The sequence below is a fragment of the Trachinotus anak genome, unplaced genomic scaffold (assembly GCF_046630095.1).
Source record: "Trachinotus anak isolate AG129_WGS33_773 ecotype Australia unplaced genomic scaffold, CSIRO_AGI_Tana_v1 ptg000001l, whole genome shotgun sequence".
Lineage (NCBI taxonomy): Eukaryota > Metazoa > Chordata > Actinopteri > Carangiformes > Carangidae > Trachinotus > Trachinotus anak.
In genome coordinates, this window is record NW_027273852.1 from 15629501 (window position 1) to 15655124 (window position 25624).

General features: G+C 39.9%; 2 protein-coding genes across 3 annotated transcripts in view; both read left to right on the forward strand.

The window, feature by feature from the left end:
• itprid2 (ITPR interacting domain containing 2) overlaps positions 1-5656 on the forward strand; it is a 45395-nt gene extending 39739 nt beyond the window's left edge. For both annotated transcript variants that reach the window (XM_071480211.1, XM_071480220.1), the window contains 6 exons: positions 156-215; positions 536-660; positions 805-919; positions 1433-1498; positions 1593-1910; positions 2092-5656. In XM_071480211.1, the coding sequence (XP_071336312.1) occupies positions 156-215; positions 536-660; positions 805-919; positions 1433-1498; positions 1593-1910; positions 2092-2199 (792 nt within the window). In that variant the 3' untranslated portion in view covers positions 2200-5656. The remainder of the gene's footprint in view (positions 1-155; positions 216-535; positions 661-804; positions 920-1432; positions 1499-1592; positions 1911-2091) is intronic.
• A 1307-nt stretch (positions 5657-6963) lies between these two features.
• On the forward strand, positions 6964-23788 carry cwc22 (CWC22 spliceosome associated protein homolog). Its single transcript, XM_071480234.1, has 20 exons — positions 6964-7076; positions 8001-8057; positions 8153-8373; positions 9283-9644; positions 9810-10064; positions 10480-10608; positions 10953-11121; positions 11862-11915; positions 12043-12178; positions 12831-13037; positions 13126-13188; positions 13274-13372; positions 14868-14949; positions 15374-15434; positions 19470-19547; positions 20111-20263; positions 20406-20533; positions 21012-21113; positions 22130-22326; positions 23061-23788. The coding sequence occupies exons 2-20, from the start codon at positions 8003-8005 to the stop codon at positions 23579-23581; spliced, it is 3072 nt and encodes a 1023-aa protein (XP_071336335.1). The 5' UTR covers positions 6964-7076; positions 8001-8002; the 3' UTR covers positions 23582-23788.
• Positions 23789-25624: the final 1836 nt, after the last annotated feature.

Consider the following 25624-nt stretch of genomic DNA (forward strand, 5'->3'; position numbering starts at 1 on the left):
TTTAGGTTGTAAACGGACCTTTTAAGTTTTTTTTGTTATTTATGTTAAGTGAATCATCAATAATTCACTGCTGTTGTCACAATGGCTACTCCGCCATTCGCTACTGCCAGATGTGTCCGTCTTCCTATCCTCACATCAGTTTCCTCTCCATCTAGAAACGAGCTGACACTCCGGACACATTCAGTGAGCACAGAGCAGCTCCACCCAGCCACCAGGTACTGTCATCCCTCAACACCCCTGTAATTTACATTTCTTCATGCTGTTAATACAGTAGTAAAATTTGTGGTAAATCCAGCAGGGATAGTTCCTCCAGTTAAATTTAAATCATATTATATATAGCTTTTAGTGTATTTCCATGACACGAACACATTCTGTATTCACTCAAATACTAAATCAACATAGTAGCTTTGCATAAGCTAAAATTTACATAGTGTTAGTTTAAGACTCTTTCCATCCAGGAGGCAACAGAGTGGACTGTTGTTGTCATTATCAATAAATTGTGTTTCACTTTATCTCTCTCTCTCTCTGTTTTCAGTCTTTGGCAGAGTTTCAGCAGAAAAGGCGGAGTCTGAACTTGTTCCGCAGTCAGATGATGGATCTGGAGCTGTCAATCATCCGACAGCAAGCTCTGGTCTACAAACACATGAGTCCTGCCGACAGGTGACTCATAACAGCAAACAGATACGTGTTTCACAGTAAGCTGTACTGTGCTGATATGTGATACTATGGTACTAAACAAACCTTGTGTATGTGTGCTTGTATGTGTGTGTGTGTGTTCCCCTTGGTGTGTGTTTGTGTTTGTAGGATGGAGATGGAGCAGCTTCAGTCTCTGAGATCAGCAGTCAGAGAGGAACTGCAGGAGCTGGAACAGCAGCTGGAAGATAGACTGATGGATCTGACACATCACACACCACACAGGGTATATACTGTATACACAGGATATATGTACACAATGCACAACACAGTTCAAGACAAAAGAGGCATATACACAGAGGACACACATCACAGGGTATATATGCATATACACACACACATACTATAGGGTACACACACTAAACTAAGAGTATAAAAACACAAAGCACAGGGTATACACAGTCACCACATACACACATACCATACCACAATACACTCAGCTAACACAACTGATACACACAACACAGGGTATTCACATAAGACACGCACATTATGTACTCTACCTGTAACACATTCAATACAGTGAACATACACACACCACAAGGTATAAGGTAAACACGGTGCAGCTCATCACTTATATAGCGGGTATATTGTTATTTACTTACACACCACACGCATAAAGGTTTATAGACACAACACAGGGTTTATACAAAAAAATTTGTGTGATTTTGGACTAAACAGATAAACTTGATGTGACATGACATTGTAGTAATGCTGTCAGTCCTGTTCTCCTCCTCAGGGTCTCCATAGAGACAGCAGTGTTGACAGTCTCTCCACCGTGTCTGCACTGAGAGCCATGGAACCGGTCAGTGCGCACACACACACACACACACATGTTTATTCTAAGGCTAATAATGCTAAAGTTCATCTAAATGGACGATCTTTCCCTGTCTGTCCAGGTGTCAGACCTCCTCAGAGAGCAGCTCTTCCTCCAATCAGAGCTCAGCTATGATGGTCACGCTTCCTCCACCAACCCCTCCTCCCGATCGTCCAGTCCAGTCCGAGGAGGAGAGGGCGAGCAGAGACAAGGCATGTACAGGGCATCAATCAACATTACCCCCGTCCCTCCACCTCGACCCAACACACACACAGTGGAAGAGGAGGAGGAAGAGGAGGGAGAGAGGGATGGAGGAGGAGGGGGAGGTAGAGAGGTACCAGAGGTGGAGGGAGCAACAGGAGGAATCAGAGTGGACAACCTGCATCAGCTCATCAGAGAGGTAACAGTCTGTTAGCACTTTCACTTTATAGTAAATTTACTACAAGTCAAAATCAATGAACAAGTGAAGTCATTGGTAAGTTGTTATGTAAATGTTTAATGTTACCTCTGTATATAGAGGATAAACAATTCACAACAGCAGCTGTTGAAACGGTTTTATCACCTCTGTCTGTGTTTTCCAGATACGAGAGAGTGTGGCACAGGAGGTCCGACGGGAGATCTACAGTGAGCTGTTAGCTGCCGTGTCACCACGGCAATCGCCTCTTCCCAACAGACAACACCACCTGTAGTTATGGCAACAGCAGACCACCACCCTTTTGAACTTCAGCCTTAGTAACTACCGCCTGAGGAGCACCACTGTCTGTCTGTAACACTGTATAGCTGAGTAACACTGTCTGTGTGGAACACTATGTGTCTGTAACACTGTATGTCTGTAACACTGATGATGAAATCAACACCTACATGTGATGAACCCCACCCACCTCACCTGTGGCCCGCCCTGCTGTTAACGAGCATGCTCGTCAGTGAGATGTGGAGGACAGAGCCTCAGACAAGATGCAGAGAGGACGTTTCCACCGTCCAGTTGGTTCAAGTGAGGTAGTGTGATGCATGGTGGGAAAGTGCGGACCAGCCTGTCCACGCCTTCTCTTGCAGCATCCATCAGAAATGTGTTTTTTTTCACATCCTGTTTCCTTTTTCTAAACTGTTGTGATCAAAAGACTAAAACTACTACCGTTATCACTATACTATACTAATACTGTGACTACAATTGCTAGTACTGCTAACAGTACTACTACCATTGCCACCACTACTAATCCAAGTTCACAGGGTGTCCTGACCAAATTCATGTCCGGATATCTCCCACATAATACAGCTATGTTGTAAATCCATGTAATAACAACAACAATGATAATAATAATAATAATAATAATAATAGGCAATTTGTAACTCAAAAAATATTTATTGCTGTCTCAAACTGTGGCTAAAACTGTCTGTTTAGGACACTGTTCTGAACTATTCACAAACTGATCAGGGTTAAATGTAACTAATAATAACAGTTCAGAACTACAGAGATTACAAATAGTTGGTTCACTCAAATTACCAAAAAACTAATAAAAACAACTCCTGTTTTCCTTTGTTCCAGTTTTGAGATTTCTATCTACCTCAATATGATAAAGGTGAATTACGTTTAGTATTTTTGGCGCTCACAGCAATGAAAAATGGCATTTGAAAGATTCAAACAGAAGAGTGTCTCTGTTATTCTAAATAATCAGCAGCACAACTGCTTTTAACAGTTTTAATGGGGAGTACTTCTTCAATAGAAGAAGTTCAAGAAGTTTGTTTGTTTAATTTAGTTTGTGTTTCCTGTGGCTTTTTCACAATATAAGCTACCTTTACAATAAAGCAGCATCATTTGGGATGTATTAGCAGTGGCATTAATTGTTGTGGCGAGCTATAAGAGAGATATAGGAGAGCGTGCAGTAAACAGTGAGGCTGAGATCGGTTAGATGAAATTACAGTAACAGTGGACTAAGTGCTGCATCGTTGCATTGTATGTAGAGAGGTAATAATAGCATGTAAGTGCACAGCTATCTATTAGAAGTGCTGATCACAAACAATATAAAAAAAACAGGGTTGGAGTTCACAAAAATCTAAAGATTTATATCTTTAAATGTCATTTTTCGATGCTGTGAACACCACAAATAAAATTCAATAGTCTTCCATTGTATTGAGGTGGGCACAGAAATCTCAGAGACACCACTTGAAGGAAGAGAGAAAATATGCTTTATTATTGTAATTTGGCCGAATTGAGCCTTAAATGTGTTGTAAGAGCAACACACAGAGGAATCCCTTAAAAAATATCATCATCTTTTATTCTATGTGCTCATGCCTCTTAGCAAGAGGTTACATTCCTTAATCTTACTGGTTGCTGAGGGTCAAACTGAACTTTTACACCTTAAAATTACTCATTCCATGCACATTTCAGCTGAACATAATGTTTTTTTGAGGGTTTTAAGGGCTATAATTAAAGAATTATGATGCTGCAGCTGTCAGCATTCCTTCTTCATGATCATCATCATCATGATCATCATCATCATCATTATGCCTCTCTTCGCCTCACATCCTTCACAGCTGATTCTGTTAATTTCAGTTTTCTCTAATGTGACATCACAGTCTCCAGCTGGTTAGTTCGTAAACTACTCATTTCAGACATGTCTAGGTCACTATAACTTTTCAGCATTTTGAAGTGAGTCCCAAGTCCCAGTCCACCTGAAGTTCACTCATGCTTTATTAGCTATCATGTAGTACTCAATATAAGCCCTGGTGAACCGTACTGTAAGCAGCCTGTGAGATGGGGGTTTTGAGATGCTGCGTACAGTCACAGCCTCCAGCAGTTGTTGGCTAACAAATATCTGAAGTGCTAACTGCTGCTAATACCACAATGTCTCCTCTTTACATTTCTATTTCTAAACCTGTTAGGGAAACAATATTCAACATGTAAATCAGACAGCGTTGGAGTTGTTGGAGAGTGAATTGTTTTCTGTCTTGATGGAGCCAGGCTAGCAATTTCCCCCAACTTCCAGTCTTTGTGCTAAGCTAGGCTAAACATGTCCTGAACGCATGGATGTCTGTTCCTCTTTGGTTGTAACTAAGCAGGTGATAAGGGTTGGTCATGATGTCATGAGGTATTGTAGAGGTCAGGCTTAGAGGTCAAAGGTTACTCTATAGCAGCAGCAGGTTTCAGTAAGTTGTCATAGCAGCTGTGATGATGATGATGATGATGTTGAAGATGATGTAATGGCTGGTCAGGGGGAGGGGCTTAGTGAATGGGCAGTGTAGCCCAGACCTTAACTGCATTAGTATGTTAGTTTCACGCTGTCTGATGACAAATCTGTGTGCAATAGTATGAACATACAGTATATTCTGATTACTGAGATTATTGTTGATAAATTACTTCTACATTTCAGATGCGATCAGTCATCCCACAAACTGTCTACTTGCATGTCTAACACAAATTAATATGGAGCTTTCTGGTTTTATTGACAGAGACTCTGATTTTCGTCCCCTTCACACAGAATCTAAAGAACTGATTGATCACTGAACAATTCATTACCATTAATGTTTTTTCTTTTCTGTGTGGTCAAAAAGGTTTGTGGACACCATCAGTTATTGAAATCCGAAAATCTTAGCTGAGCTCAAACGCGCACTCGGCACTTTCCATAGCTGAGTGTGATTGGCTCAGAGACCTGTCAGTCAAGGCAAACACACCCCTAAATACCTCTTTTTTAAATCTTCTTAATGGAACGATGATTTTGAAAATTATCACACAGGCTCACATTAGAATTGATATTATCTACTGAAAGCTGAACTTTGTGTACATTGATGTTCATTCTTGATCTTTGGGAGCAATTTAAAGAGAATATAAGCTCAAAGGTCCACCTGCTGATAATTTGGAGCTTTCAGACACATCTGACAGTCTTCATGTAGCAAGTGGAGCTGGCTCAGGTTTCATTACATGACCTAAATGTGAACTTTCAATCATGCGAATGCTCCAAATTATTATTATATTAAGCAGACCATTGACCTTCGATTCTCTTCATCGTTCATTGACTTTGTGTTTGTGGAAAAACTTTTTTGTCGTGTTTCACTGATTACAAACTCTGCTCTGCTGGACAAACACTTACTGTGAGATCCGACCCTTTACATGCTTTTTTTTTTTTTTTTTTTTTTTTTTTTTTTTTTAAACTGATCAAGGATCCGTCACACACTTCTAATTATACTTTCCTGTCTGACCTTTGGTGTCTATTAATTTCTATTGATGTCTATTAATAATGATGTGTATTTTGTACTGATGTCTTATCAGCGGGATGCAGGGAGGGATCACTCTGTAGAGATAATAATAAAGATGTATTTATTTTCAGTAAAGATGAGTGCTACATCACTTGCTGCCTCACTTTTGACACTATCGTCTGTTTGTGTGTGTGTTTGTGTATAAGGAGGGCTAGTAAGAGGATAGAGAGAAAACTTGGAGCTCCTGCCTCTGCCAGGGCTACAACACTGGTAGATGGTAATTGATAAATCAATCAATTATTTATTTATTAGAATAGCACCTTTCATGCAGGCTCATTAAATTCACAGTGCCTTATAGCCAATAATAAAATAAAACAAAAGTGAACAGTGAAAATAATGCACACGAAAAAGACAAAATGTAATAAATATAAACTAATAAAAACCAATAAAGTAGATTAAAATGAAATGAAAAAAGTAAAACAGGTGTTATTTAATAACAAAATATATATGGGAATAATGTTTTAAAATAAAGAGAATAAAAAATGTCAGCCAAAAAGTGCAGGTTTCAACACCCTCAGATGCTTTAAAAAATTAAAAGCTGCCTCAACAAAAGTTTTTGAAATGACTGAAAGACTCAAAGTGCCTGAGAGGTTGTACTGGTTCTTCACTGGAAGCATGTCAAACAAAAAGCCTGCTGTGAGAACATGAAGTGCATTAAAAACAAAAGATTTTTACAATCAATAATATAGAAACTCACAGGAAACCAGGTAAAAGCAGATGTAAAGTGTTCTCTCCCACTGGTCCTGGATAGCTCTCAGGGAGCAGAGTAAATACATTTTCTTAAGTATCATACTCAGGTAAAAGTTTTAGGTCAATCTCTAGATGAGTTTTTTGTTGTTGTTGTTGTTAGTTTGTTTTTTGCTACTTCTCCATAGATGGAAACATTGCACTTTTTATTGCATATTTTCAGTTTCTATTTTTTTTGCAGATTCATATTTTACATAGAAAACTTTTAATAAGAATATTAAATCATAAGGCGTGTTATAGCTGTTACAGAATAAAATATGCTTAGACATTTCAACCGTTTTTATGTAGGCTACAGTATTTCTATTTCTCTTTTCTTCCATGATAACTCCTTGTTTTCCTGTCCCAACTAACAAACGGAAGGATTAAAAACTCCTTTACAACGTGAGGGTAGTTATCATCCCCACATGCGGGCGATAAGAAAACAGCCACCACTGCTCCACTTGAAGACTTATATTGTGAAATCCGGAAACTATACCTGACCCGGAAGCATTGTCGGTTATTGTAGGAAGTTTTCCGCCAGAAAACGACGCTGGTTTAACGGTGGGACGAAAAGTCGGGAAGCAGAACGGTAAGATGATGTTGAAACAAGAAATAGAGGCAGCAGAAAGATTTAATTGGAGAAAAAGTCTCCCGGTTCATTTGCCCTTGTTGGCTAATAACCAGAGGTTTAACTCGGTAGAGAGAATGTAGCGTTAGCAGAGAAGCTAACTGTAGCTAATCCAAACACACATGGCGACAAAACTGAGACGTTTGTTGGAAATGGTTAAATAGTTACAGATCATATTGTTGTTTTAATATCTTATCCAACGTAACTTGTAAATGTTTGATTTAGTGTTAGCTGTTACTTATCAGTAAGCCCAGTCCCCTTTCAAACGTTAGAAACGTTATATGAAACTCTCTGGATACGCATATATTTTTTTTGAGATGAAACTTATTACAGCAGATCTGGATCACTCACTGGAGCACCAAATATGAATTAATCCAGCACTGAAAATTTAACCCAAAAATGCACTTCCTCCGGTTTACTACAGAGGTCAGCTGTTTTAGGAAAATGACGGATCATGTCTCTATCACAGACATGATACAGTCAGAAAATATTGATAGACAGAGTAACATAATGGTTTCGGTCTTGCATGGGATGTATTGACAGTAAGAAAAATATATGTTATTGATGATTGATGATTCTTGTTCTTTTGATCAACAATTAATTGTATGAATTTAATTTATTTTTAAGAAATGCCAAAAAATCACTGTTTCCAGTTCCACAAGTATGAATATTTGATGTTCTTGTCCTATGATAGCAATGATAAATGTATAGATTTTAAGTTGTCACTTTATGGCTATGATAGGTATTTTTGGATATTTAGTAGAACAATCAATTAATCAGGAAAATAATAAACAAAATTGATCATTAAAATAATTCTTTAGTGCAGCCTTAGATGACCATTATTATACTTGTCTGTCATAACAGGAACACCTATGTGTTTTTCAGGTATGGACTCTCCAGGCAATAGTCGAAGTCCCAGTCCTGCGCCCAGAGAACACAGTGGTGAGCAAAACCAGCTGACACTACTTTATGTTGTTGTAGAAACAGTAACTGTAGTTTCAATATTCATCTGGATCTCTTTTCCTTGGGACTTTCAGAGGACGAGTCCAGTCCAGTTGCAGAAAGGCCCCAAAAGGCCGACTCGGTTGAGAGAACTCCCAAAGACAGGCCATCTCCTCAGGCCAGTCCTGCAGGCCGAAGCCCTCCCAGGAGCGGTGCCTCTAGCAGCTCAGACAGCAGCAGCAGCAGCAGCAGCGAAGATGAGGATGAACATAATGGAGCACAGAGGAGGATTAGGAGCAGCGTGGCCCAGATCAAAGTAAGCTAGAACTAATGTGGATGTTCCTGGCATGTAGTAAATTCACTGGTTTCTGTTGACTCCTGCAGTTGGTAAGCACCGTGTAAAGGAGAGAAATTTGAGAGGTGCACGGCTAAACAGAGGCAGAAACAGTTGGTCTCACAAAATCACCTGGTCTGCAGTGTTAGTTTCCATGACTTTATTAGATGGAGTAGTCTTGGTTAGAGTAAGATAATCTGCTTAATGAGAAAGAGCAGTGAAGAGTATCTCTGCTAAATCAAGATGCAGCTTGATGATTGACAGAATCACAAATAGAAGGGAAGAGAGAGAAGTGAGGGAACTGCGTCCATTACTGTCAACTTAGACACAAACTCCCCAGATACCAACAAGTTTTACTTAGTGTGGAAACTGAACCAGACTGACTCTAAGTTGAACTGGAGCCGCTGCCTTGTCTCTTTTACAGTGAAGGTCAGACTTTTAAAAAAAGATGGCAGCATGTTTTTCTCAGTGTTTCCCACGGTGTTAGATTCTATTTGTGGCATTAGCTGATGGTGGGTAGGCGGAGGAGTATAATACAGTATTAAGTGATTATACGGTATTCTTCAATAATACCATATTTTATTAAATAACAATGTATATAGGGTGCAAATACTTTAATTGGCAAGCACTTTTTGATAAATAAATAACTGAACAATACACACAGCTCCATTGCTTCACAATGTGTCAATCAGAAAGTTTTTATTGTCATTGTATGCTGAGTGTGGCTGAGCACAGCTCTACAATGAAATAACATTTAAAAAAAAAAAAAAAAAGTATCTGGCGGTCAAAATCCGTGTATGGGAAATGCTGTTTTCTGTTGGTGCAGTGTTCTTTGTGGAGTTGGTGTGTGAAGTTAATGTCCAAGTCCATGCTGTTTGTTTGTTTTTCCAGAGGTCCAAGTCCAGAGAGCAAGACAGATCCAAGTCTAGAGAGAGAGATAGATCCAGATCCAGGGGGCAAGACAGATCCCGGTCCAAATCCAGAGAACGAGACACATCCAGGTCCAGCGAGAGGGACAGATCCAGGGGAAGAGACAGATCAAGATCCAGGGGAAGAGACAGATCAAGATCTAGAGGAAGAGACAGATCTAGATCTAGATCTAGAGGACGAGACAGATCAAGATCTAGATCTAGATCTAGAGGACGTGACAGATCAAGATCTAGAGGAAGAAACAGATCCAACTCCTGGGGACGAGACCGATCTAGGTCCAGAGAGAGAGACCGGGAGCGCTATGACAGAGGACGCTATGCCAGGTAACACACAGACAAAAACAAAGACCCACATAGCTTTGGGTTGTAATCATTTTTGTCAGTGACTTTTTTATTACTTTAACATAAGATGATCAACATGTTAAAATTCTGAAACTGGGTCATAAAACCCCTTTTTCAACCCCTTTTGTCTTCCTCTGCTCCACCCAGAGATCGCTATGACGATCGCCGTGATGACAGGAATGGACGTTTCGACCGGCGGACCAATCGGGATGCAGAGTCAGATCAGAGGAGGCGTGGCCGCCTCGCTTCTCCGCCGAGAGAAGGGGATCCGGTGGCGGCCGACGAGCCACCGGTCAAGAAGAAGAAGGAGGAGGTCGACCCAATCCTGACAAGGACTGGTGGAGCTTACATCCCCCCCGCCAAGCTACGCATGATGCAGCAGCAAATATCTGACAAGAGCAGGTAAGACATGTTTACGTCGTTCTCAAGTGAGGTTTAGGGATGGGGCTTGATTGTATTTTATTGACTATGAATGCAGTTCAGAATCCGCTCATTGAATCCAAATCCTTTCTCTATATGAGAGTGTATAAGCTCACAAGTAGTTTGTTTGCTGGTAAATGAAGACATTTGTTAGTTTTAAAAATATACAGTTTTTATTTCACAAAACAAACATTAAACATTTTTGTAACAAAAGATAAGACTTGATGCTTAAGAATCGCTCCAATGTAACTTTTGAGCAGCAGTTTTTTTATCGAGCTCGCTCCACTTAGCTGGGATCAACTCTGTTCTAACTCAAATTCTGAGATGTGCTACCGAAATCTTGACTGGCACCCTATAATCTGTGTGTGTTGTTGCTGACGCCCCGCCTTCTGTGCAGTCTGGCCTATCAGAGGATGAGCTGGGAGGCTCTGAAGAAGTCCATCAATGGTTTGATCAACAAAGTCAACGTGTCCAACATCGTCAACATCATCCAGGAGCTGCTGCAGGAGAACATCGTCAGGGGGAGGTGAACAATAACACACATTAATAAACAACTGCACATTAACACCAATATTCAAATATAAACATTTTAGTTAGTATTAGAAATTTATGTGGCACTTATGTGAACTGTTTGTTGTAGCTGTTTCTGATGAATAGGAAAATGCTTCAGGATAGAACTTACAGATTCAAGTGAAGCCCATGTGGTACAACAAAGGGCTATCAGCCATTTTTGGCCACCTGGCAACAGTTTTTTTTGTCTTTGTCAAAATCATGCTTCCTGACAAATGTGATTCATTATAGAGATTTTTTCTGTTGTGCCTCACAAGAGAAAAAGAGTCAGACTGAACTGTCCCCTTGTCTATGTGTCAGGGGTCTGCTGGCTCGCTCAGTGCTCCAGGCTCAGGCAGCATCTCCGATCTTCACTCATGTTTACGCCGCCGTTGTTGCCATTATCAACTCCAAGTTCCCCCAGATTGGAGAACTGATCCTCAAACGTCTCATCCTGGCCTTCAGGAGGAGCTACCGCCGCAACCTCAAGGTACCTGTCTGTCTGACTGTAGAAACAACTACCTCTCCTGCACTTTGGTGATTCACTCAACAAGAGCAACATAAATACTTGAAGCAAATTCACTAACATAATGGAATAATGTTTAAAATGTAAAAAAATATTTTTTTATAAATTACATTTGAACAAGTAGACATTTAGATTCAGAAATTCCTTTTTAATGTGGTGAAAGCAGGAACATTACTGAGTCGGTCTTGTCTATAAATGAACATGAGTGTTATGTAAGTGTTGCTTACAGTATCTTCTGTCCACACCTGCTTTATACTGAATGAAAATCTTCTTCTTCGGTTCACTAAATCCCTGCAGCTATCTGAAGGCAGCACGACAGATATGTTGATAAATTTTACAGCCTCTGATTTGAGAAGCACTGCATCACAGCACGGTGCCATTATGCATGGCCGTCCACTGAGTTTACCTTAATGAAATCACATGCACATGACACCAGACTGCTACAAAATAACCACACCCACCTCAACACACCTCAGACTGGTAGATTAGGACTTGATATTCTGACTGTTTATGCAGGAGACATCGGATTAGATCATGTGTTGTTTTTTTTATCAGAAGTGGCATTTCATGTTTTTATCTAGAAGAAGATTTGTATAGGCTGGTAAAACTTTTCTTTTATGGGGTTTTATGACACTGACATTAAAGTTACTCTTATCATATAGTGTCCATGATGTATTAAAACCAGTCTGTCTTTTGTTTCCCAGCAACAGTGCCTGACAGCCTCAAAGTTTGTGGCTCACCTCATCAACCAAAACGTGGTAGGTAGTGCCATCTGACTTTAAAATTGATGGAGGGTTTGTGTTGGTGCTCAGCTCTAATGAGATGTGTTTACTCCTCTCTCTTTACCTCTCTCACTCTTCCTGATGCCGTGTCTCTCGCCCTCAGGCCCATGAGGTTTTGTGTCTGGAGATGCTCACTTTGCTGCTCGAGCGACCCACTGACGACAGTGTGGAGGTCGCCATCGCTTTCCTGAAGGAGTGTGGACTCAAACTGACGGAGGTCTCCCCCAGAGGAATCAACGGTACGCTGCAGCTACAACTGTTAATTCATGATCGTAGCTCATCATGGCTGATAATGTCAGTCAGACCTAAAATGATCATCCGTTAATCATTTAAGTCAATTATCACAAACAAAAACACAAAACATTGGTCCCAGCTCTTTAAATTGGAGGATTTGCTTTGTTATATCATTGTTAACTTCATGTCTTTGGGTGTTGAACTGTGTGTTGGACAAAACAAGCAAGTTTAAGTTGTTACCTTGAGGTCCTCATTAAATGTGGGACAGTGGCCTGAAATCTGGAGAATCAGTCCTATGACCAAAAGGTTCCCAGTTCAATCCCTGCAATCTGATTGGATAACGTGAAGGAGCATCTCTCCTTCATTTCCACCACCAAGGTGCTCTTGAGCAAGTCCTTTACTGTTGACTGTGAGAAGGATAACATGTATGTTGTAATGTATGTAAACAATCTAGTTCAGAGCTACTGTTCAAAGCCAAGTTAAATAAGATCAAACTTCAAACATAACATGAGCTCAACCAGCTCAACCTGACCAACCTATTTCCTTTAAACTCAACAGTATTGCATTTGTAGGAGAAAAAAAATACAAGATAGATCCCAAATATCACCACAATAAATCAGAAATATGTCTAAAAATTCTGTCTGTCTCTTTTCTCAGCCATATTTGAGCGTCTCAGGAACGTCCTCCATGAGTCATCCATCGATAAGAGAGTCCAGTACATGATTGAGGTGATGTTTGCCATCAGAAAGGACGGTTTCAAAGATCATCCGGTTATCCCAGACGGCCTGGACCTGGTGGATGAGGACGACCAGTTCACCCACATGCTGCCGCTGGACGATGAGTACAACACGGAGGACATCCTTAGTAAGCTCTCGACAGGGAAGGAGAGAATCTACTGGGCTCTAAGTTTGTATATGGTAGTCCTAACGTGTGTGTGTTTGTCTTCACTCAGATGTGTTTAAGATGGACCCAGACTTCCTGGAGAACGAGGAGAAATACAAAACCATAAAAAGAGGTGAGAATGTGCAGAAACGTCACACTCCAATCAGCTGTCGGCCCCTTCACAGTTTAACCAATCTGCTGTCACTTCCTCCTGACAGATATCCTGGACGAGGGCAGCAGTGACTCAGGGGAGGAGGGAGACGGCAGTGATGAAGATGAAGAAGATGAGGAAGATGAGAACGAGGAAGGGGGAGAAGGTGAGACAAACTGGCCAACCTGATGGACTTTTTTCTTCTATTAATTTTACTCCTCAGCCTGTGAAAATACATGTCAAGTCTGATTAACCAACCCTGTTGATGTTATTGTGACTGGGGTTATCAGCTGTGGGCGTACAAGACAAGGAGAGTCTCACAAAAAGAATGCCATCAAGTTGACCCAGGATTTTTTGAGCTTGTCCCACACTCGAGACCAGAAGTCAGGATATCTTGGCCTCAGCTGGTTTGACTTTGACCGACTGTCCTCTCTGTAATCTCTCTCTCTCTCTATACAAGCCTCCAGCTTTAAAAGTGTAATAATAAATAGCTGAAATACCCATTTAATACACCTGAAAACAGTTGTAAAATCTGTCAAATAGATCACCAATAATACTAACTATTAATACTAACTAATAAAACTACTATAACTACAATAAATCTAAAAACTAAGTAGTAAAACTGGGGAATTCCAGTTTAAAGCCTGTGTGGACAGAGAGTGAGTTAGTTGTCTGAGTTGATTCCTTTGTCAGAAATACAGCAGGTAAATAAGAGCCAAACAAACTTTCGTAGTTAAAAAAAAAAGAAAAAAAAAAGAAAAGAAGTCAGTTAGTAATTGGCTTTTTTCCTTTGGGACGCCTTCATATGATTTCATGTTCCAAGTAGTTTTCCATGCGGCAGCGGGACACAGCAGGAGTTGATAGCTTGCTGAGGAGTTAGAGGTTTGCAGCCTGTCGACTGAAACTTATCATCCAGACATAATCCTGATGAAAGATTGTAGTTGGTGCTAAACAGAGTGACAAACACATTGTGTATTTTCAGTATAGATTAATGAATGGATTATTTTTTGTGATTAAATTATTAAATTGTTTTGTCTATAAAATGTCAAAAAATAGTCTAAAAATATCCAAAGTGACCAAAGTGATGTCTTCTTTTCTCCAATAGTCCAAAACCTAAAGACATTCAGTTTTTAATGATATGTGAAGAAGAGACGTCAAATCCTGACATTTCAGACCCTGGAACCAGAGAGCGTTTGGATTTTTGGAAAGCACAGGTGCATTTGATAACATGGTTTAATGGAACTGAGCCATCGTTAATGAAATTTGTTCCACCTGCGCTTTTCCTGCCACATTACTCTGGATTACATGCTGCATCGTTTCCTGTGAATGTGCTGTGTGTTTGAAGGCGTAAAACCTACTTTATGTAGACAGGTGATTACTAAATGTAAAAACATCGATTGGATGTTGTTGGAAAAAAGCAATTAATTGTATCAAAAACATGGTTTGATTTCATTAAAATCCTAAGGATTATATCTCACTGATCATGTTTACAACTAAATATTCAGATATTATACTCTCTATACTATATACTATCTAGACTATACTCTTCGTCATATGTTTAATATTTTGATGTGAACCTGATTTTAATGTAATACACAATGAGCCAAACAGCATTTTCCATGAGCTTAAAGATGACCTCTGTCTGTCTGTGTGTCCCTCAGATGAGAAGGTCACCATCTTTGATAAGACAGAAGTCAACCTGGTTGCTTTCAGAAGAACCATCTACCTCGCAATACAGTCCAGGTACACACACACACACACACACACACACACACACACACACACACACACACACACACACACACACACAGTGTGTAACACATTACAGAAATACACATTCACGTAGTTGGTGACTCAGTTGTCTCTCGGGGTGTTGGCAGTTATTTACAGCTCCTGCTATATTTGATGGAGTTGGACTCATATTTAAAACTGTGTGTGTGTGTGTGTGTGTGTGTGTGTGTGTGTGTGTGTGTGTGTGTGTGTGTGTGTGTGGCCTACTTGCCATGGTTTAATTAAGTAAGAGTTCACAAGTTTGGACAGACTGAAACAGATTAGAAAATAGAGAATTACACACAAGCTGTAACACACACACACACTCAGACACAGACACACTTGAGCTCATTGATGTACAGTTACTGACTGACTGATTGACTGATTGTTTCTGTAGTTTGGACTTTGAGGAGTGCGCCCACAAACTGATCAAGATGGACTTTCCTGAGAGCCAGACGGTGAGACCACGCACACACAAACTCACTTCTTAAACGATGCAATCACACACATTAATGAGGATAAATCTGTTTTCTCCCTCAGAGTTTGTTTCTCCACATAGGATAAAAAAAAAAAAAACAACTTCACATATGGTATGTTGTCGTTGTCAGTGGCAACAGCTAGACGTAAATCTAGAGCCAAAACATTTGTGTGTGGCTGATATATTATTAGCTTATGAGTACAAAAGTGATGTCACTGGTTTTTCGTTTTGATTTAGTTTGATTTTTTTTTTTTGCATACATAAAACATTACAAATACATTACATCTAGATGATGATGGGATTAAAGCTGATAATTACGTCTGATAATACACAGCCTGTGGACTAGAGATGCATCTTCTCTCTACTGAGCATTAACTGAGCGTTAACACCATTAACTTCACCCACAGCACTGGTGCATTTTACATAGCCATAGAGAACCTGTTATGCTAATAGTATATTGTTATGAGTGAGCTCTAAACAAACACTAATTGTATTTAATGGTTGAGCCTTATTAAAAGCTTATCTTAAAATTTATTAAATTGAATGAATGAAGCCACAGGATATTTTGACGGTTTATTGTAAAAGGCATCTTTCTAAATAGTGGAGTCCGAGGTATTTTTAGTCCAAGATTATCTGTATTTATTCAATGGTTATTGTTACCTGTAAAATGCTTGTCATTAAGGAGATATTGTTAATTATCTACACATCAAACAAAGCATAGCTGTAATTATCATTTATTCTCACGATCAGTTAATCTGTTGTTTATTTTTTAAGTAATCACTCAGTCTGTAAAATTGAGGTGATGTCTTTGATTTTCTTATTTTGTCCGAGTAATAGTTCAAAACCCAAAGATAATCAGTTTATATTGATAGAAAACAAAGAAAAGCAGAACATTGTCAGAATGAAGAAGCTGGTATCAGAGAATATTTGTCAGCTTTTTCTTGAAAAATAACTAACGATCTATTGATTATCAACATAGTTGGCAAATAATTTTCTGTTGATATGCTAATTGATTCATTGACTAACTGTTGCAGTGCCATAGAAAATAAACTAAGGTTATAACTTGAAAAATAACTAATGATGTATTGATTATAACATAGTTGGCAAATAATTTTCTGTTGATATGCTAATTGATTCATTGACTAACTGTTGCAGTGCCATAGAAAATAAACTAAGGTTATTACAAAAAAACTTCAAGGCTCCAAATATTAGTGTTAAAAAATAAACCTGTTAATCTTCCAAAAATACATTTATTGTTCTCATCAAATTATTCTACAGGAAATACTTAAATATTGGTCATCAGAGTTGGTGTGAAATTACATATTAAGCAGAAATGTCAAACTGGTTCTAGCTTCTGAATCAAGTTCACTATTTGATCACTGAAGCATGCAGAGATTTCTTCAGTGTGGAAGATGAAGAGCTTTAGAAAAAACAGTAGTTTCCACATTAGCGTCAACGCACTGCCTGTGCTTGTGCGTGTGTGTGTGGTCCTGAAGCCAGGTTATGTAACAGTAATAGTTGGTTTCAGACGTTGACAGTCGCAGGTCAGCTGTGCATGTGAGTGAGTGTGTGTGGGGGTGGGGGGTGGGGGGTGAGAAACATCATGTGTCAGAGGACAATCGGCTCTATGTTGCTGTTGTTTGAGGACCAGCTTGTGTGGCTCCTCGACACGTCTTCAGACAGAGGTAGACAAAAGCAGCACTTCATTTCTCGACGATGATCATTGATTTTTGTTTGTTAAAATGAAAACTGTCGCTGTCAGATTTGATCAGCAATATTGGAGACAGTCGAACAAAGGGACAGGTTATGATGGACCCTGGGCACAGACTAGTAAAAGGCTCCTCACCCCTCCTACACGGGCCCCAGACACTACAGACATCTGGATCGTCATCTGTAGAGTCTTTCTAGTTCTAGTCCTAGTTGCTTCTCTTTGTGGTTATTTTCCGTCTTTGTGGTCATTGGATTTCTCTTTGTGGTAATTTTGCTTCTTTGTTGTCTTGTGTTGTCTGCCCTCTTCTTCTTGGAATTGAGATGCAGAACCACAAAGTCATTCACCATTTTTATGCATCTGTGCTGGTGACAGCCAGAGCCAGAGGCATATTGTTTTCAGGTTGTCTGTCTGTCCGTCCCATTCTCGTGGACAATATATCTCTGTAAAGCCTTGAAGGAAAGTCTTCAAATTTAATAAAAACATTTATCTGGACTCAAAGATGAACTGATCACATTTTGGTGGTCAAGTATCAAAGGTCAAGTTCGTAGTAACCTTGTGAGCACAATATCTCGAAGTCCTCAAGGGAATCTCCTCAAATTTGGCACAGATGTTCTTGGGAGTCTGATTTTTGTCCTTTTGGAGGTCAAAGGTCAAAGGTGTGTGACCTCATATCACACTTTTTAGCCATTACTCAAGACTCCACACAGCAATTATGACAAAATTTTACACAAATGGTTAATATTTATATGACTTTCCATCAACAGGAATGTGGCCTGAAATTAGTCTGAATGGCAGAGGCAAACACCCGCGAGGTGGTTATTCTAGTTGAAAATGGAACAAGGCAACATTTATTTTCAGTCAACCAGCAACAGTGTTCTCACTACTTGAACAATTTGAACACAAACACATGATCTACTCCTCTCACTCTCAACCTGAAGTTTTATCTTTGGGTTTGGGACTGTTTGAAGACACTTTGACGTATATTTTTTTCATTTGCATTTGTAGATTTATTGCTTCTGTAGTGATGAACAAATATTACTTCACGTTGGAGTTTAAGGAGGCATGGGGACTGTGTGTGTGTGTGTGTGTGTGTGTGTGTGTGTGTGTGTGTGTGTGTGTGGGGGTGTGTGGTCAGAACTGATGACCTTGTCAGCCAGAGTTTCATCAGCATCAGGATGAATCACTCAACACAACAGCTGGAACACACACACACACACACTCTCGTTGAAGATGTTTGTCCTCTGACAAATTTTTCTCACAGCCTCTGTCTCAAACACACTGAACATCCGCAGTCACTGAGGTGTTTGTTGAAAGAAAAAAAAAACATTTCCGTTGAATCACTGAGCTTAAAAACAAGTAATCTCAAAGTGTCTCACATTTTCTGGTCAGAACAAAAAGAAAGATGACGACTTCTCGTGTGACCTTGGGTTAGACCCACTGTATATAATCAGCATGTGCAAGAGGGAAAAAGAAAAGAGGACAGTTTCTGTTCAGCCAGAGGAGAGTAATATATTTGTGAAGAAGAGAGAGAGCAGGGTGATGATAACGTAAACTGGCAGATCAATTATAAAAATCAATGTTCAGTTATTTTGTTTGTCAGTTTGGTGAGTTTTGGGTTCCTTTTGCAGAGTTTAGATTCGTATGAGTCGGAAAGACACACTTGTTAATCTGCAGTTGTTTTTAACAGCGTCTGGAGTTATGATGCTTTTGGGAAACACCGCCTGAGATGAAGAACATCCTCAAAATAAGATGGATTTTACTTGAAATGTAGTCTTGAGATGCTTTAGAAAAATGGGTCAGGTCATTGTTTTAACGTGTGTGTGTGAGATATCAGACAGACATTGTGGTCACAGCTGCTCTCTACACATCACACATGATCAAAACAAAACGGCTTGAGCGGTTGTTTTCCCTCAGGTTGAGTGATGACGCCAAACCTCGCTTTGGCACCACTTTGGATGTAACCCACCACTGGGATTTTACACCTCACTGCTGCTCTCCAGTTCAAATAGTGTGAACTTTAACCCCCTTCAATGCAGAGCTTTTAGAGGTAGATTGTGTAGTAAAGTGATGTACATGTAATTTAACTCAAAGTATTTTTCTGTTAGATTCACAAAGTTTCTGCCTCTGATATCTAGACTGAACCCACCGGGCTTCATCACTCTGACTTATTAATGCAGCTGCTGGAAACGGACACAAACTCGGTTCAGATTTTACATCCACGTTTTGATAAACACAGTGTGAATCTTTATTGTGATTTATATGTATTCCCTTTATTAATGTTATATGTTGTGTCTGTGTGAACAGAAGGAGCTGTGTAACATGATCCTGGACTGCTGCGCTCAACAGAGAACTTACGAAAAGTTCTTTGGTCTGCTGGCCGGGGTGAGACACACACTCACACACTCACACACTTTGGTATTATCGTACTTGTAAGAACATTGTAGTGACTGAGGGAGGCTGACTTTGAAGGGTCAGTTTGTGCATATTACAGAAATCCCATTTTCTCCTTTCCCTCTCGTGGTTTCTGTCCCATCAGATAGTTTTGGTTTTACATGTCCAGATTTTGAGATTTTGTGGTGCTCATTATATTGAGAAAGTACATTTTTAAAATTCTGCTGATAGGCCACCACCTTGTCAACAGTTTCTATTGCAACAATTGAGTAAGTATTTTTATGTGTCAGTTTCTGGTGTGAACGTGCATAGAGGCAAAGCATAAAAGGTTACTGAAATGTTTTTTTCTGTAAGAGGTAGGTGAATATTGCATATGATTCAAGCTCCAAATCAATGCGTCCCAATGCTTTGACAGACACAAAGGTGAACAACAACTTCAGCAGCAGTGTCTCCAAAAATGTGCACATCCACCTTGAGAAGCCCTGACCTGAAACATCTGAAGCACTGAACAGACTGAAAGCACTTGTTTACATGGTGTGTGTGTGTGTTTTCAGAGATTCTGTCTGCTGAAGAAGGAGTACATGGAGAGTTTTGAGGGGATTTTTTCAGAGCAGTACGACACGATTCACAGATTGGAGACCAACAAACTGAGGAACGTGGCCCGACTGTTTGCTCACCTCCTCTACACAGACTCTGTTCCCTGGAGTGTAAGGACACGCACACACACAAACAAACATCCATTAAATCCACTCCAGTGTGATCAAACTTAATTTAATTTAGCTCTCTCTATTTGAATATAACATATATCCCCTCCCTTCCCTCTCTCTCTCATGAATGTCGCTCGACCAGGTGTTGGAGTGTATCAGGATGAGTGAGGAGACCACAACGTCGTCCAGCAGGATCTTTGTGAAGATCCTTTTCCAGGAGCTCTGTGCCTACATGGGCCTCCCCAGACTCAACCAGAGGCTCAAAGACCAGTACGACCACACACACACACACACACACACACAGAGAGACAGACATACAGACAGACAGACAGGACAGTCATGCCACTATCACACAGAGTACTCAGACTGTTTTAACAAAGCCCTACCCCATCTGCTAGATTCTCTTTATCAGTATATTTTCACATACAAGGACTCTTTCATCAGTAAAACATGAACACATATAAATATTGTGTGAGCATTGTACAACTACAGCTCCCATGAGCCTCTGGCAGCTAAAGGTTAGACGAATATCAGCTTTTCAAAAATGACAGAAGTCTGAGGACATACAGGCTGGTGTGTAACAACATACAAAGCGCGACAACTGAAAATGTGGTACTGGCTGCAGGTTACTGTGTTTGTGTTTCAACTACTGGCTGGAAGAGTAAATGAGCCAAAATATGATAATTGGAGAGTGTGTATTATTGGTTACTGAAGTGTGTGTATGTCTGTGTGTGTGTGTCTGTTTCAGGACGCTGCAGCCGTTCTTTGAAGGTCTGTTTCCTCGTGATAATCCCAGAAACACTCGCTTCGCCATCAACTTCTTCACCTCTATTGGACTGGGAGGACTAACGTAAGAGACACATAAACACACAGTATACAGTATACACACACTGTCACAATGTGACCAAAAGTATGTGGACATCTGAACACTATAGCTGTAAAATGTGATAGGAAGGAAACGTGATTCCAAAACCACGGGCGTTAGCCAGATTTCTGAACCTGGCTGCGGGGGTTTGCTCCCATTCAGCCACAGAGAGCATTAGTGAGGTCCAACATAAATGTCGGATGATGAGGTCTCATCTCAAAGGCGGATGGAGATGAGGTCAGTTTGCAGTCCAGTCAACTTCTTCCACACCAAACTGGGAGAACCATTTCTTTACGGAGCTGGTTTTGTGCACAGGACAAAAACAAAAATGTATAAATATAAATAGCACAGAAACTGAGATGAGTAAAGTAGCAAAATTATAAATATTCACATTTAAATCATCTGACAATGTTTGTCCACAATGTTTCTCAAGAGATGAGAAAAGATGAAATGCCTGCCTGCTAGTTTTTTAGAAACTTCACTAACACAAAACAAGGTAATGATGGAAGAAGCAGAAGAAATCTTTTTATGATTGGTTTATGAACGTGATGATGTGACAGTGAGCAGTGTTGTCATATTATCAGTTTCACTGTTGTTAGGCTCCTTTAAAAAATAAGACCACATGTTCTGTAATAGGCTCCAACACATTCTAACTCTCCCAGATTAATAAGGCAGTTTGAGTCTGAACGTTAACTGAATGTGTACAAAAATAAGATAAATGAGAAAAGGACTCAACGTCCTTTTTGCAGAAGAAACAAATAGTGTATGAACGCACAGTTGGTATATATGTAAAATTTTATATGAATATATTACATTTTATGATGAATGTATTGAGGCCTCTCTGAAACTGCTGCACTGACCGAGGCACACTATTGTCTAAAATATGACTGTATACTGTCACTTAGGAGTCTGTGTTTAGACATAGACAACAAACAACAAAGCTATATTGTCCATCAGTGTGCACTGACGTATTTCACACGTATTTTCTCACTGTCTCTCAGGGACGAGTTGAGGGAACATTTGAAGAACGCTCCAAAGATGATCATGACTCAGAACCAAGAAGTGGAATCCTCCGACTCCGACTCGTCTTCTTCATCATCCTCTTCCTCATCTGACTCCTCCTCCTCGGACTCCTCCAGTGAATCAGATTCAGACTCTTCAGACTCGGACTCCTCCTCCAGCAGCAGCAGCAGCTCAGGTACGTCTATATTTATTGACTGCACTAAAATGTGTCCCGGTGTGCATGGCAGTTATCTTGCTGCCTTAGGGATTCTGGGTAATGAACTAATTAGACCTGATGCAAAATGTGTTTGATCCAAGTTCTGTTCCATAAGCACCTAAAGGTTTCACCTAAAGTGTGTGTGAGTGCTTTTGTCTCCAATAGGGAGCCATTGGGAGATAGAAGACTCTTCTAAAGTAAAGGAGGGATTGTTTTGACAGTGGACTGTGCTGCAGGAGGCTGTTCAATCTGTTTTTGTGGAGTCAGAAGCATCGGACCTGAAGCACTGTCCCTACTGTTGCTACAGTAGCTAGGAAGATCATAAACTGATGATTTACAGGTTGACTTTAGTAAAAACTTCAATCAATGTATCATTTTCAAATCGGTTAATTCATCCATCCATTTTCTGCCTTTCTTCCAGGTACAGGTTGTGTTAATTACATGACTTATATCATTAGGAATAACTGATATATACTACTGGGAAGTATTAAAAAGATATTAACTGAATTCTAGACTATATCGTCCCCACTGATTTTCCATCATACTTTCATGCATTGGCTGGTGTGATTATGATTCACATTGCATTCTATGTGATATTTAAAGGGTCTTAACTTGGTCAACCTGCAGGACCCCAGTTTAAAAAGAAATGGCCCGAAGGGTGAGCGAGCAAAGGATTAATAGATGAGTGATTATTTATTCCCCTTTTCCTCCAGACTCAGACAACAAACACAGGAAGAAGAAGAAGAGAAAAGGACAAAGTGAGGAGAAGAACAAGAAGAAAGAGAAGGACAAGAAGAAGAAGAAGGACAAACCCACTGACAAGAAGCGAACCAGACGCAGGAGCGACAAAGATGGAGAGGATGACAGTGACGACGAGAAGCAAGCGAGGAAGGACAGGAAGGGCCATGCACATGAGGTGGAGGAGCGTGAGCGTGCACGTGAGGTGGAGGAGCGTGAGCGTGCACGTGAGGGTGCTCGTCGGAGCAGACGAGACGAAAGAGCAGAAGAAGAAGAAGAGCGGCAGAAAGAAGAAGAGAGGAGACGAAAAATGGACATTCAAGGCAGGCAAAGGGACGGAGAGAGGGAGAGAGACAGAGACAGAAGGAGGGAAAGAGAGCGAGAGCGACCAAGGGAGCGAGAAAATGATGAGAAGAGGGAGAGAGAGGGGGATAGAGAGAGGAATAAAGAGAACAGAGACAGGAACAGAGAGAGAGAGGAGAGGAGGAGGAGATAAAACTCTTCATCCCTCCGTCCCTCCCTGAAGCAGCAGTGATGGACTGATGACTGACAGACAAATGATACTTTTCCTTCTGTCATCCCTCCGTTCTTCACCCCATCCTGTCACTCTGGTGTTTTGGATTCGGGCCCATCTCTCTCTCTCTCTCTCTCTCTCTCTCTCTCTCTCTCTCTCTCTCTCTCTCTCTCTCTCTCTCTCTCTCTCTCTCTGTGTCTGTCTGTATTTTCTATTGTTGATTTTTGATGTTAATGATATGAGAAAAAAAAACATTAAAGTTGATTTACATGTTTTTCAATCTGTTTCTGTTTCAACTGTTTCTGGCTCCTGAAAAGGTGAACAGGGTTTTATTTACTGCGGCATCGCTGGATGCTGTTGTTTGTTTGTTTGTTTGTTTGTTTGTTTGTTTCTCCAAACACTTAAAGGAACAGGAACAACAATCAACTTTCACTTGCCAAGAGTTAAGGTATCAGCTAAGATGGAACGACTCTTGTGTCTGTGCACTAAATATGAAACTTGGTTATCTTAGCTTCTCATAAAGAAGGCGGGAGGACTGTTGTTGGCTGGGTGCAGTGAATCCATGGAGTTTCCAGCCAAGAAATAGTAATGAGATTAATTACTGACCTTAAGAAGTGCTTCTAATGTTTTTTACCTCTTGAGGCTAACTGCTTCCCCTTGTTTGCAGTCTTTACACTAAGCTAAGCTAGGTGATATCAATCCTCTTATCTAACCCTTGGCAAGAAAAAGCGTATTTCCCAAAAGTTTTCCTTTAAACTGACCTTTGTCTACATTTTCTTGATGTGCCCAGACCATAGACTGTGATGTTGATGGACGGATGTATCTCAGAAGAGTTGTACTGATTATTCCTCTTGGAAAGGAAGGTTGTGTTAGAGCAAAAAGCCCAAAACTTTCAGTGACATCAGACAGAGTGAGGGCGCCCCACAAATATCGAAGTAACTGTAAAGTACAGCAAAATTTATGAAATAATAAAAAAAATAAACAATTCTCAGAAAGAAGGAGAAAAATAATATGGTAAATATGCAGAGTGCTGTTGTAAAAGCAGGCAGGGAGTTGTGGTTTGTGTTGTAATAAAGCTGAGTTTGTATTTATAATCTAGTGAGACATGATTCGTAGAAACATTATCTCAGCCTCCACCTCCTCTGCTTATAGCTGCTGCTCCTGCTTACGTCAGTGCAGCGACGTTTATCCACTCGTATCAATACTAATAATATGCAGTTAAGTTTGGTCAGTGAAATAATGGAAAACAGTGAAAAAATACCCATCACAATAAACAACAGCACAAATGTCTTATTTTGTCCAAACAACCCAAAACCACAAAATACTTCATGTACTATCATGAGACAAAGGACACCATCAGATTTTTATTTAAAAATTAGCAACAATAAATCGATTATTATTATTATTATTATTATTATCATTATTATTATCATTTAACTAATTGATAAACACATGAATCAGCTTTAAATAATATACCAGCACCTCTAAAACTGACTAAATTACTTGTTATTTGTGCTTCTAAATTAAGTGTTTTGACGTCTATTGGATATTTTTGCATGAAATTGGTGCAGACATATTCCCCTCAGGATGAATTGTAAAAACCTCAGTGAGCCTGACTCATGGAGACGTTAGACTCTTGAACAGATGGAAGCAGCTGTTTAAAATATCCAAACACTTTGGGAACCCTGATGATACCACGCTACAATGTGACGAACCAGCTCTGTCAACACACACACACACACACACACACACACACACACACACACAGTGGGGGGAGAGGAGCTCAGAGCTCCTTAAATAAGTAAAAGTAACATTACATCACTGTAAAAATACAAATATTCCATCAAAGTAAAAATCACGCATTCAAAAGCTTAAATCAAATTACACAAGTATTGTCAGCAAAATGTGCTTAAAGTGTCAAAAGTAAAAGTCATTCTGCAGAAAAAGAGGCTCGTTTGTTGTGATTATTATTACTAATGTGTTAGTAGCTGTTTTAGAGAGTTAATGTTATTGTGTTTTATTAAC

Coding starts and splice junctions, on each gene's coding strand:
- cwc22 (XM_071480234.1), top strand. CDS start 8,003: ATGGACTCTCCAGGCAATAGTCGAAGTCCCAGTCCTGCGCCCAGAGAA. Junction 8,374..9,282: donor GCAGCGTGGCCCAGATCAAA/GTAAGCTAGAAC, acceptor TTGTTTTTCCAG/AGGTCCAAGTCCAGAGAGCA. Junction 14,950..15,373: donor TACCTCGCAATACAGTCCAG/GTACACACACAC, acceptor TTGTTTCTGTAG/TTTGGACTTTGAGGAGTGCG.